This window comes from Rhinopithecus roxellana, chromosome 5 (assembly GCF_007565055.1).
Source record: "Rhinopithecus roxellana isolate Shanxi Qingling chromosome 5, ASM756505v1, whole genome shotgun sequence".
Lineage (NCBI taxonomy): Eukaryota > Metazoa > Chordata > Mammalia > Primates > Cercopithecidae > Rhinopithecus > Rhinopithecus roxellana.
This window is the reverse complement of record NC_044553.1, coordinates 174652650-174667045: the sequence shown is the minus strand read 5'-3', so window position 1 is coordinate 174667045 and position 14396 is coordinate 174652650. Positions and strand designations below refer to the sequence as shown.

The window sequence follows — 14396 nt, the reverse complement described above, 5'->3', positions numbered from 1 at the left end:
GTTAGGCCTTGAAGAATCAGGCCAGAAAAGCTATGAGGTTAATTTTAGAGAAAATATATTTGCTTGAGTTCTTTTATGTAGAGGTTCTAGCATATGATTCCACAGGGCACAGAAAACCACAGTGGAAATGTTACTGTGGATAGAATGAGACCTGGTTGTAGCTGCTTCAACCAGATTGTCTTCCACAAATGGCTATAAGATCCGTAAATTTGTGTATGTCTTATCACTTATCCCTTTCACCTGGTGCATATATGAATTGTCTCTGTAGCATTGAGCTGGAAGCTTCTGTCTTAGATATTAGGCACGTGACTTGAATTGGGTTACTGGTATATGGGAGTTCAGCTATCCCACTTTGGGCCAACTGGTATGATCTTTATTCAACCCTAGTCAAATATAGAATTGTCCTCTGGTCAAAGTACTATGATCAGTAGTACCCTGAAGTAGGAAAACATTTATCTTCTAGTAGGGTGGGGCCTGGGTGGTAGTTTTCCTGTGACACCTTGAATTGCTTTGAAGGAAAATATAAATGAGAACTGTTTATCACAGAGCACTGTTGCTTGCGGGGTATGCTTCCTTGGATCTCTTGTTCTTGCACCTCCTTATCAGACTCATTTCCTTCTCTCTTTCTGCATATTATCACCTCAGTCTTCTTGGAGTTGGTTTTCAGCTAACGAGATTTCAGACCCTGATTTCATGTTCTATCTAGTTCTTCAAAATTCAAACCAAGAAAGCCTACAGCAAATATATGTTCTTTGTTAATGAATTCCCTATTATTGTTGCTTTAGTTATTAGTTCTTCAACTAACAACTTATAAATCTTTTTTTTTTTTTTTTTGAGATGGAGTTTCACTCTTGTTGCCCAGGCTGGAGTGCAGTGGCGTGATCTTGGCTCACTGCAACCTCCATCTCCCAGGTTCAGGCGATCTTCCCGCCTCAGCCTCCCGGGTGGCTGGGATTACAGGTGCCTGCCACCATGCCCAGCTAATTTTTTGTATTTTTAGTAGAAACGGGGTTTCACCATACTGGCCAGGCTGGTTTTGAACTCCTGGCCTCAAGCAATCCACCTGTCTCGGCCTCCCAAAGTGCTAGGATTATAGGCATGAGCCACCACGCCTGGCCAACTTATAAATCTTATATCTGGAGACAGATATACCATTTACAGATCATCTGGGAATTAGTTGTGAAGAGTGACTAGTTGAGGAGTTATTGATCATTTCAGTACAAGAATGAGTAAGAATGAAGGGGAGGCCTGAAGATTTGGTGAAAATGCCCATTTGCCACTGAATCAGTGGTGGTTGACAAAAACTGCTAATGAACTTTTTCTGTTATGAAAATGGCAAAAGAAATGAGATTATATATATATAATATATATATAAATATATATATATATTTTTTAATAGAGATGAAGTCTCATCATGTTGCCCAGGCTGGTCTTGAACTCCTGGTTCAAGCGATCTGCCTGCCTTGGCTTCCCAAAGTGCTGGGATTACAGTCCTGAGCCATTGCACCTGGCCTAAAAGAAATGTTTTTTTTAGATGACTGGTGAACAATTTTCCTCTGGATAGGAGAAGAAAATGTTATGTTAGACAGATATGAAATTTGTGAAGCATTAAAGCAGAGTAGGCTCACCTCCCCTACTTCTCAGGCTGGAAACCTGGTGAATCAGAGTCCTCATTGGCAAGAATACCAGCAACTTCCTGGAGTCTTTTATCAAGTTTGGTTAGATGCTTGATTTTAGAACCCAAATTCCCTGATCTGTCTATTGTGCTGTGTCAGTGACCCTTAATCTAGCGTTGTCTCTAAACTGGATGTGCAGTCAAAGGTGGTGGCTCACGCCTGTAATCCTAGCACTTTGGGAGGCCAAGGAAGGAGGATTCCTTGAGCCCAGGAGTTCAAGACCAGCCTGGGCAACATAGTGAGACCCCATCTCTTGAAAAAAATAAAATTAGCCAGGTCTGGTGGTGTGCGCCTGTAGTCTCCAGTACTCAGGAGGCTGAGGTAGGGTGGTTTGAGCCCTCCAGGTCAAGGCTGTAGTGAGCTACAAACATACCACTGCACTCCAGCCTGGGTGAGAGTGAAACCTTGTCTTTAAAAAAAAAAATTGGCACATCTGTAGTTCCAGCTACTTGGGAGGCTGAGTCAGGAGGATCACTTGAGCCCAGAATGTCCAGGCTACATTGAGCTGTGCTCGCACCAGTGCACTCTAGCCTGGGCAACAGAGTGAGACCCTATCTCAAAATAATAATTAATTAATAATAAAATATAAATGAATATATATAAATAAAAATATGAAATAAATATAATAAATATACAATAAAATGTGACATCCAGAGCTTATTCACATTCTTCACCTCCCTTCTCTTACTCTTTCTCTGGGTAAGCTGCATTTTAGTTTTCTGACTTTCAGACCAAATATCTCTTACTTGTTAGGATACAATGTAAGCATATAGCGGCTTGTTAGTATGTAATGTGGTCTTTAGTGTCCAGGCCCTGGTTGTGGGGATTATGTTTTTTTCTTTTTTCTGGAGGTACTGAGGCTCTGCCAAGCTCCCTTTGTTTTAATGCATTTGATAATGAAAAATAATCTCTTCTTCCAATGCATAGGCTTTACTTTATTCCTTGTAGGCCACTTTGCTTTTCACCTCTGTTTCTTGTAAGTTCCCTGAAGTTCAGTGCTAGTAGTAGGAAAAGGGATATTCACCTGGAACTTAGAGATTCACCTGGGAAAGTTGATTTTTATGTTTGTCTTTACTGTGAGGCATGATGGGTCCAAGGAACCTATTGTTATTTAATTTTTCCAGTTTTTCCCACTATTTAACATTTGCTTACTCTGTTAATACACATCAGGGTGGTTTTTCTTAAACATAGAGCCGTATTGACCACTTGCCAAGACACAAGTTTAAGGATAACACATTAAGAGTAATATCTACTTTTACTTAGAGTTACAGTTGTAAGAGTGTCTAATTCCCAGCATGTGTGTATTCACCATGAATAAAATAACGTTAATGCACAAGTTGGTAAAATCATTTTTTTTTTGATATGGAGTCTCGCTCTGTCACCCAGCCTGGATGGAGTGCAGTGGCGCAATCTCGGCTCACCGTGCCCGGCCAATTCATGGCGTTTTTATTCAACAAGTGTTTATTGATTGCCTGCTGTGAACCAGGCACTGTCCTAGATGCTGATGAGTAAACAAAACAAAAATCCCTGTCCTCATGGAGCTTTTGTCCTAGTGAGATGAGACCAAGTAAAAGTTTTAAATAAGTAAATTACAGTGTATCAGATGATGGTAAAATAAGGCTGGAGAGGACTGGGTGTGGTGGCTCATGCCTGTAATCCCAGCACTTTGGGAGGCCGAGGCAGGTGGATCACGAGGTCAATAGATTGAAGCCATCCTGGCTAACACGGTGAAACCCCGTCTCTACTAAAATACAAAAAATTAGCCAGGAGTAGTGGTGGGCACTTGTAGTCCCAGCCACTTGAGAGGCTGAGGCCAGAGAACGGCGTGAACCCAGGAGGCAGAGGTTGCAGTGAACCGAGATCGCACCACTGCACTCCAGCCTGGGCGACAGAGCGAGACTCCGTCTCAAAAAATAAAAATAAAAAATAAGACTGGAGAGGTAGGTTAAGAGTACCAAGTTTGTGGGGAATTGGGTGCTGTGATTTTAAATAGGGTTATCAAGAATATTCACTAAATGTTGACATTTGAACAAAGTTCTGAAGGAAGAGAGGGAAGAAGCCATGGAAATATCTAGGGTGAAAAGCATTCCAGGAAGAAGGAAAAGGCAAGTCCAAAAAACCTGAGGCAGGAACAACAAAGAAGCCAGTGTGGCAAGAGTGGAGTGAAAATGAGGGAGATAAGTAAGAGAAAGTATCAGAGAGGAAATGGGGGGCCAGATTGTCCAGGGACTTGTAGGTGGTAAGCAAGGACTTAGACTTTTATTCTGATTGAGATGAAAACCCATTGGAGAGTTTTAAGCAGAAGAATGACATGATCTGATATTAAAAAAAAAAAAAAATTAGTTCTGGTGGCTCTGTTGAGAATAGACCAAGAGGGAAGTTAAGGGCAGAAACAGACCACTTAGGAGGTTATTACAGAAACCCAGGGAGACATTATGATGGCTTGGACCAGGGAAGTAGCCACTGAAGTCTTAAGAAATGGTGAGATATTGGATATACTTTTGCTTTTTTGTTTTGAGACAGGGTCTCACTCTGTTGCCCAGGCTAGAGTGTGTGCCACCATCCTTGGCTGATTTTTTAATGTTTTATTTTTTGTAGAGATGGAGTCTTGCCATGTTGCCCAGGCTGGTCCCAAACTCCTGGGCTCAAGCAGTCCTCCTGCCTGGGCCTTCCAAAGTTCTGGGATTAGAAGTGTGAGCCACCTGCCTAACCAGAGAAAAGAATTCTATCTCTGGATGGCAAGAGTAAAGATTTAAAAAAAAGCTATCAAGTTCTACTACAGATAGATCAATTAAGATGAGAACTGAGACAGGCGTGGTGGCTCACACCTGTAATCTCAACACTTTGGTAGGCTGAGACGGGTGGATTACTTGAGGTCAGGAGTTTGAGACCAGCCTGGCCAACATGGTGAAACCCCATTTCTACTAAAAATACAAAATCAGCTGGGCATGGTGGCAGACGCCTGTAATCCCAGCTACTCGGGAGGCTGAGGCAGGAGAATCGCTTGAACCCGGGAGGCAGAGGTTGCAGTGAGCCAAGATCACGCCATTGCACTCCAGCCTGGGTGACAGAGTGAGATTCCATCTCAAAAAAAAAAAAAAAAAAAAGGCCAGGCGCAGTGGCTTACGCCTGTAATCCCAGCACTTTGGGAGGCCGAGGCAGGCGGATCATAAGGTCAAGAGATCGAGACCATCCTGGCCAACATGGTGAAACCCCGTCTCTACTAAAAATACAAAAATTAGCCGGGCATGGTGGCGGGTGCCTGTAATCCCAGCTACTTGGGAGTCTGAGGCAGGAGAATTGCTTGAACACAGGAGGCAGAGGTTGCAGTGAGCCGAGATTGTGCCACTGCACTCCAGCCTGGGTGAGAGCGCAAGACCCCGTCTCAAAAAAAAAAAAAGGTGAGAACTGAGAATTGACCATTTGATTTAACAACATGGAAGTCAACAGTGACCTTTACAAGAATAATTTTGATGGAATGATGAGAGCGAAAGCCTATTTATAGTGAATTGGAGAAAAAAGTAGGAGAGAAATTAAAGGCAGGGAGTACAGATAATCTTTTGATGAATTTTGTTGTAATGGGAATCTGAGAAATGAGTAGTAGCTGGAGGAGGATGTGGGATCTGGATAAGAGACTTTGTTTCATGTCAGACATTACAGAATGTTTGTGTGTTAATAGGATTGATCCAGTAGAGAGGCAAAAGTTATTGATATGGAAGAAAGAGGAGAGATTGGCGGAAATGGTTTGTGGGGTTGGAAAAGCAGAGTTGTGATTGTCCTTTGCCTCAGTGGTCTCTAAGCCACAGGGAAGGAAAAATAGGAAAATTAAAGAGATGGTAATTATGACTGCTGCTGCTCTGGTCTCTGTAGAATTAGGTTTAGAGATCTTGATGGCAGCCTCTGGTTTTATTTGTGCCAAAGCACCTCAGCATGGATCTTGTGCAGAGCTTATTTCCTTCTAATACCCAGCAATAACAGCTGGGCCCTGCTTTTCTTTGGCTTCTGAAGATAAAAGGGGTAAGAAAGAAGAGGGTTTACCCTTGTGTCTTTAGCCTTACTTTTCTACCATGAACATTTGACCCTGCCTATTAATATGATTGTGGCCGATAGTTAATATTAAGTTTGTTTTATTGGCTGGGTGTGGTGGCTCTCTCCTATAATCCCAGAACTTTGGGAGGTTGAGGCAGGAGAATCATTTGGGTCCAGGAGTTTGAGATCAGCCTGGGCAACATAGCGAGACCCCCATCTCTTAAAACAAAACAAAACAAAACAAAAACAAAGTACATGTCCCACCTCTTCCACACTGAAAGCCATGGTGTGTGGGCAGGACCAGATGCTGCTAAAAATCCCTTCCGTTTTCCTCACAGCATCATTTATCATGTAGGACAAGAGTGGTCAGTAAAAAAGTTTAACTATTCATGCTTCTAGTTACAGAGAAATTTGAATTTCCTTACTTTTTAAAATGAAACTTTTAGTGGCTTAGACTTTAGGAGGCATATCTTAGCAGTCAAATAAGGGTGGAAAATACAGGTAATTTCATACTTTTGATGGTAGTTACTAGGAGAAAGGCTTCTCTGGTAATGAAGTCTGACCCAGAAGCCTATGAGTCATATTTGTTGAACATGCCAAACATAAGACATAATAAGATAGGAAATAATGAAATTCCAGATCAGTTAACCATTGCTAACCCCCAATTGTTCTTAAATTGTGATTGTGTAGCCAGCATAGTCTTACTCTAGGTTCTGTGTCTGTTTTTACAAAAAAAGTAAAAGTCCTAACTATTCACACAGATTTGTTTTATGATAAGAGATCCAAAGGAGGTTTCTAAATAATTTTCAGAATTGCTCTACCAGTTACCTTTTTACCCGAAGTAGATCTGGAAAGCATCCAGCAAAACAGCTTTTGCATGTTCATACCTTTCAGAATGAATCATCTTCCTTCCGTTTAGTGAGAGAAGGGCTATGTATACTGTTTCTGGCAGAATTTCCACAGATGTTTTATTTTTCTTAAGTCTTCCAGTGCTTCACATGAGTTGAACCTTGTGGGTACCTGATGTTCCCCAAGGAGATCTCTGAATCTCCTGATTCTTGGTTGTGATAAAAGAGCAATCAGTTCTGATTCTTCTGGGAGGATTTCAGGTATCCTTTTTTTTTTTTTTTTAAATGAAGTTGTTCCCACTATAGGAAATCAGAGATGGCAGGCAATAGACTGTATAATGCTGTACTAAGGATTGTAGAAAGGTGAAGGTTTGTTCTTGCTTGTTGAGCATAATCCTCTTCACCTGTGAAATGGAGAGTACTATCATCAGAATGTTGAAGTGAAATCTGGGACATCTTCTGATCTCCTTAAATTCAAAACTTGTCCCAACTAGCCTGAACTTTTTTTTTTTTTTTTTTTTTTTTAGTGGGTACTGTGTAAATCTATAAATATTTGAATCCAAACCAAATATAATTTTTTAACTTACATTAGCAAACATTTGGGCAAAAATCATATTGGTAATGAGTGTTTAAAATTAAAGCACACATTATCTCAGACTCTTCCAACAAAGAGAAACTAGAATGAAGTCTGAAAAACAGAATCAAGTAAGACAGCAAGTTATATAGTGACACCGAATGAGTGTTATTTAACTTGTAGTTACTACCAATATATTTATGAGTTAAAGAGCTAGTTCTCTCAAGTGTAGAGGACAAGAACTTGTGTCAGTTATCTTTTATTTTTATATTTCACAGTTTCCAGACATCAGTCAAGAATCTGATTCTCCATTTGTTTTCATCTGCAAAAATCCTCAGGAAATGGTTGTGAAGTTTCCTATTAAAGGAAATCCAAAAATCTGTAAGTCATGATTTTTTTTTTCTTTAAGACTAGTCAAGTGCAGTAGTGAGGAATGGGGAAAAAAGTAGAACAAGGAATTTAATCTGTAACTGACTGAACAATCAGTTGAAGTAACCCACTACCTTTGGATCAGCCTGTAAGTCATAATCTTTGATGGTCTAATTTTCTTTTCTTTTTTTATTTTTTTGTCTTGCATCTCACTTGTCTAGATTTTTATAAAATCTTTCCTTTTGGCTGGGCACAGTGGCTCATGCCTGTAATCCCAGCACTTTGGGAGGCTGAGGCAGGCGGATCACGAGGTCAAGACATCAAGACCATCCTGGCCAACATGGTGAAATCACATCTCTACTAAGATTAAAAAAAAAAAATAGCTGGGTGTGATGGCATGCGCCTGTAGTGCCTGTAGTCCCAGCTGAGGACTGGGAAGCTGAGGCAGGAGAAGCGCTTGAACCTGGGAGGCAGAGGTTACAGTGAGCTGAGATTGTACCATTGCACTCCAGCCTGATAACACAGTGAGGCTCCGTCTCAAAAAAAAAAAAAAAAAAAAAAAATTTTTTTTTACTGTGTTCTGTGTGTCCCTTGTGTTGGAGGCTTAATATAATTATGTTTATCAATAACTTTGTTAGGTTAACTACAGTAAAGCCTTTCCAAATTATACCTTGATCCACAATTATCGGCATAGTAAATCACTCGAAACTTCTATTTCAGATCCTATTACGTTAAAATGCTATTTGTCAGCCAAAAGAGTGTTTTGCCCCACTGTACTGCTCATTAAAGGAAGTAGTAAGGCAGTGCAGTGGCAACATTGTCATTTATCCATTTATTCATTGTTCAGTATTCAACTCAAGAATAAGGGCTGGGCGTGGTGGCTCATGCCTGTAATCCCAGCACTTTGGGAGGCTGAGATGGGTGGATCATCTGAGGTTAGGAGTTCGAGACCAGCCTGGCCAACATGGTGAAACCCTGTCTCTCCCAAAAATACAAAAAATTAACTGGGCATGGTGGTGGGCACCTGTAATCCCAGCTACTCGGGAGGCTGAGACAGGAGAGTCGCTTGAACTTGGGAGGTGGAGGTTGCAGTGAGCCGAGATCGTGCCACTGCACTCCAGCCTAGGCAACAAGAGTGAAACTCCATCTCAAAAAAAAAAAAGACTTAACATTTTAAGTATTTATTGAGCATCTGTTTTAGAGACACCACTTCCCACATTTCTCTTCATTATTGGTTCCCAGAGTACGGCCTTGGCTCTCTTGCTTTTCATTCCTTTTTAAAATTTTTATTAGTTAATTGATTAAGACAGGGTCTTGCTCTGTCACCCAGGCTGGAGTGCAGTGGCATGATCATGGCCCACTGGAGCCTCAACCTCCCAGGTCTAATCCTCCCACATTAGCCTCCTGAGTAGCTGGGACCCATCTTGTTTTCCTCTGTCCCAGAGCAGCCTCTTCTATTTCAAAGCAGTCTCAAAGTGGGCCAGGCACTGTGGGTTATGCCTGTAATCCCAGCACTTGGGGAGGCTGAGGCAGGTGGATCACAAGGTCAGAAGATCGAGACCATCCTGGCTAACACAGTGAAACCCTATCTGTACTAAAAATACAAAAAATTAGCCAGGCATGGTAGCAGGTGCCTGTAGTCCTGGCTACTCGGGAGGCTGAGGCAGGAGAATGGCGTGAACCCGGGAGGTGGAGCTTACAGTGAGTTAAGATTGCACCACTGCACTCCAGCCTGGGCCACAGAGCGAGACTCTGTCTCAAGAAAAATAAAAATAAAAATAAAAAACCACATACATAGTAGTGGTGTCCTCCCTGCCTAACATCCTTAGAAAAGCAACATCAGCAACTCTCCCATTTGCTCATGTCAGTTACCATTTTGTGCCTTTTTGTCACTGCTTTCCCATCGTGTGAATTGCGTGATTCTAGGGCATGCATTGTCCTCACTGGTGCACAACTCTCCCTCATCCAATACTTTGGGGACCAACTAGCCATTTTATAAATCTATGACCTAGAGAAGTACTTCTCAAACTATAATGTAACTAAAAATCACCTAGCAAACTGTTAAAACACAGGTTCCTCAATCCTGCTCTCAGGGGATACTGATGCTGTTGGCCAGCTGGCTACACTTTAAGTAACACTGCTTTGAATCACAAAATGAAATGCTTGGAGTAGGAATTTATATTAATGTATATTTACTGCAACATTCAGGCAACATTTTGATTGATAAGATCCTAAGATTCCTACACATTGGAAGATCTGAACCAAGTTTCCCTTAACTGACACAAATTATTTACTTCAGACGGTACTCCAGTTGGTGGCCCAGTAGCCCTGGAAATCCTTTCTTTTCTCCACTATTAAGGATTTATTTATTTTTGAGATAGGGCCTCGGCCTGTCACCCAGCCTGGAGTGCAGTTGTGCAATTATGACTCATTGCAGCCTCCACTTCCTGGGATAAAGTAATCCTCCCACCTCAGCCCCCAAAGTAGCTGGGACTACAGGTATGTGCCACCACACCCAGATGATTTTTAAATTTTTGGTAGAGATGAGGTTTCACTATGTTGCCCAGTTTGGTCTCAAGTGATCCTCCTGCCTTGGCCTCCTAAAGTGTTAGGATTACAGGTGTGAGCCACCACACCTGGCCCTGTTTAGAATTTAGATCTCCATTTTACCCTCTCTCTGTTTTGGTTCTGGCAGTCTACCCCTTCCTCCTCCATTTCATTTTCACCTTCCTCTAGGCACTGGTGGCAACACTGGTGGTAGGAGGAAACGGTGGTAGATCCTCTCTCTCACACCCACTGTTACTTGATCTTTAGTCCTACTTCCCTTTTCGTAGCTTCTTCCCCTGGCTTGGTTTTCATCTGCTGCCTAAAGTCCTGTGAGAAAATGTTCTGTGTGGGGTTTGGATATTTCTCTGAAACATATTACTTTAGTACTTTCTCTACACCTTCAGGACCTTTAGGGCCTTCATTTTTCTCCATAAGGTTTCATGATGGGGAGGGGAGTGACATTCTTAGGAGAAAGCTTTAATAAATTCCTATCTTTAGGCCAGGCACAGTGGCTCACGCCTGTAATCCTAGCACTTTGGGAGGCTGAGGCGGGTGGATCACAAGGTCAGGAGATTGGGACCACAGTGAAACCCTGTCTCTACTAAAAATACAAAAAATTAGCCGGGCGTGGTGGCGGGCGCCTATAGTCCCAGCTACTCGGGAGGCTGAGGCAGGAGAATGGCGTGAACCCAGGAGGCGGAGTTTGCAGCGAGCTGAGATCACGCCACTGCACTCCAGCCTGGGTGACAGAGCGAGACTCTGTCTCAAAAAAAAAAAATTCCTATCTTTTTCCTATTGTTTCTGTTAGTTAATGGTAGACTAGACAAGGTTAAAAACTGCACAGAAACAATAGGTAGTGAAAATCTTATTTTGAGATGGGGTCTCACTCTGTCATCCAGGTTGGAGTGCAATGGCACAATCTCGACTCACTGCAACCTCCACCTCCCAGGCTCAAGTGATCCTCCCACCTCAGCCTCCTAGGTAGCTGGGACCACAGGCGCACGCCACCATGCTTGGCTAATTTTTTGTATTTTTGCTAGAAACAGGGTCTTGCCATGTTGCCCAGGCTGATCTTGAATTCCTGAGCTCAGGTGATCCATCCACCTCGGCTTCTCTAAAAACCTCCTACACTGCCAGAACTCTCTTCCATTAGGTCCTAGGGGATACCTCCAGTAGTTTAAGCTGGAAAAGTCTTTAATCCCAGTTACACTGGGGAAAATACATACACACCTCTTAATTTGGAATGGTTATCATATTTTCCCCTAGATATATTATTACATGAAGTGATTAAGTTTAATAGCGTTAATAATATTAATACTTGGTCAGGCACAGTGGCTTATGTCTGTAATCCCAGCATTTTAGGAAGCTGAGGCAGGAGGATCACTTGAAGCCAGGAATTTGAGACCAGCCTGAGTAACATAGCGAGACCCTGTCTCTACAAAAAAAAAAAATTATTCCAGTGTGGTGGCGTGTGCCTATAGTGCCAGCTACTTGGGAGGCTGAGGCAGAAATATTGCTTCAGCCCAGGAGTTCAAGGCTGCAATGGGCTATGATTGCAATACTGCACTCCAGCTTGGATGACAGAGCGAGATCCTGTCTCTAAAAAAAAATTAATAGTCTGCTTTACTTATAACAGTATGGCTTAATTTTTTTTTTTTTTTTTTTTTTTTGGTGGGATGGCTTAGGAACGTAGCCACCCTTTACAGATTAGTTCTATGATAAATATATTTGAAATTCCAAACTTTTATTTTTGAGACAGGGGTCTCACTATGTTGCCTAGGCTGGCCTTGAACTCTGGGTTCAAGAGATCCTCCTGCCTGAGCCTCCCAAGTAGCTGGAACTACAGATATACACTACTACTCCTGGCTTCAGGTTCCAAACTTCAGACTTGCAAATAAACTTTTAGAATATGACCCATTTATGTGTTGTATCATATATATATATTATGTGTTGTATCATATATATGTATATAAATGCCTTAAATTAAAGGTGTGTACTTTGATTTGTTTTTGGAAGTGTAAATTTGAGTTTGCTTGACCTTAATTGTGTCTCCTGAAATTGAAATAATTCAGAAAAAAGCAATATACAGTAGGGTATCACCTGGCTCTGTGTCTGCTTTATATAGGTTGAATACTCAGATAAAGGAAAATTTTTAAATTTAACAACATGCTCTATAAACTAATGCACCTTATATCTTTTGCAAACCATGTGAAAATTCCTGTGAGAGTTATATCAATTGATGACAAATATTTTTTCCCCTTTTAACTTCTTGCCCATCTGCTGCACATGCATTTGATTTTCTTTTAGGCACTATGATTGGGGATGTGGTTTAACACTGAAATGATTTAGGTACTAAATGTAAAAATACTGGGGAAATACAGAAACTAAGTGTTACACCCTACCCTGAAGAGGATGTATTGTATGTCACTGTGGTTCACTATCCAGATCCTGATCTTAGAAGCCCAGGCTGAACTAGAATTCAGAGCTTAAAGTTCCTGCAATCTAAGGACAGTCATGATGACTGCTGCTTTCCACAAGAAGCCCTGGTCCCTTGCCATCATTGCCCACAGCTGGCCCAAGAGTTGCCTCTATTGGCAATCCCTCTGTTAGACTTTAGGGATACAAAATGTCCATGATTGTAAGGAGTTCACAGATTGTTGGCAAAAGTCTGATTTTTTTTAGGCAGCCTATGGGATGAAAGAACGTCTGAATTCCTGGGAATATCCTGGAAATCCTTGTTCTTCTTGTATCTTGTTTCTTCTATTAGCTTTCCATTTTAGACATCATCATTGAGGCCAGAGATTAGTCTGCCTACCATTGGGTGTTTTATTCTGATGGGTTGATCTTACCTGAGCTGGTCTCACTTGAAGGCTTTCATAATCATACTGGAGTTTCCTGAAATGTAAAATAGGAATGTTCTTATTCAGTGAAGCTTTAAGAATGTGAAGAAAGGCCGGGCGCGGTGGCTCAAGCCTGTAATCCCAGCACTTTGGGAGGCCGAGACGGGCGGATCACGAGGTCAGGAGATCGAGACCATCCTGGCTAACCCGGTGAAACCCCGTCTCTACTAAAAAAAAAAAATACAAAAAAACTACCCGGTCGAGGTGGCGGCGCCTGTAGTCCCAGCTACTGGGGAGGCTGAGGCAGGAGAATGGCGTTAACCCGGGAGACAGAGCTTGCAGTGAGCCAAGATCCGGCCACTGCACTCCAGCCTGGGCGACAGAGCGAGACTCCGTCTCAAAAAAAAAAAAAAAAAAAAAAAAAGTTAAGAAAATGATATGTCTTTTTTTCTTATGAGGAATCTGAAATAAATAATTAAAAGACTTGCCTGGGGTTATATGGTAAATGAAAGGTGAAAATGAAACCATAACTAAGAAACCTAACTCCCAAGCCTCAGCATAAATAATATAACCACCCTTACTTCTTCCAGAGACTTTGAATTTATGAAGCCCCCCTTTTTTTTTTTGAGATGGGGTCTTGCTCTGTTGCCCAGGCTGGAGTGCACTGGCAAGATCTCAGCCCACTGCAACCTCCGCCTCCTGGGTTCAAGCAATTCTCTTGCCTCAGCCTCCTGAGTAGCTGGGATTACAGGCGAGTGCCACCACACCCAACTAATGTTTGTATTTTTAGTAGAGATGGGGTTTCACCATGTTGGTCAGGCTGGTCTTGAACTCCTGACCTCAAGTGATTTGCTTGCCTTGGCCTTCCAAAGTGCTGGGAGTACAGACATAAGCCACACCCAGCCTGAAGCACTTTAATATATATTATTTTAGTTATAGGCTAAGCATCCCAAATCTGAATTTTTTTTGTTTTTTTGGGGGTTTCTTTTTTTTTTTTTTTTTTTTTGAGACTGAGTCTCACTCTGTCACCCAGGCTGGAGTGTAGTGGGGTGAACTCAGCTCACTGCAACCTCTGTTTCCCTGGCTGAAGCAATTCTCCCACCTCAGCCTCCCAAGTAGCTGGGACTATAAGCCTGTACCATCATACCCGGCTAATTTTTTATTGCTTTTATTTTTATTATTATTTTTATTTATTTATTTATTTATTTTTTAGTTTTATTCTTGTTGCCCAGGCTGGAGTGCAATGGTACAATCTCAGCTCACTGGAACTTCCACCTCCTAGGTTCAAGCGATTCTCCTGCCTCAGCCTCCTGAGTAGCTGGAATTATAGATGCCCTCCACCATGCCCAACTAATTTTTGTATTTTTAGTAGAGACGGGGTTTCACCATTTTGACCAGTCTAGTTTTGAACTTCTGACCTCAGGTGATCTGCCTGCGTCCCAAAGTGCAGTGATTACAGACGTGAGCCACTGTGCCCGGCCAAAAAAAAAAAAAATCTTTTTTTTAGATAGGG

At 41.9% G+C, this 14396-nt stretch overlaps 1 protein-coding gene across 3 annotated transcripts in view; it reads left to right on the top strand.

Annotated features, from left to right (window-relative positions):
- The window catches only part of TRIP4 (thyroid hormone receptor interactor 4), a 73468-nt gene that overhangs the window by 55744 nt on the left and 3328 nt on the right, over nt 1-14396 (top strand). For all 3 annotated transcript variants that reach the window (XM_010355482.1, XM_030929876.1, XM_030929877.1), the window contains one exon: nt 7406-7508. In XM_010355482.1, the coding sequence (XP_010353784.1) occupies nt 7406-7508 (103 nt within the window). The remainder of the gene's footprint in view (nt 1-7405; nt 7509-14396) is intronic.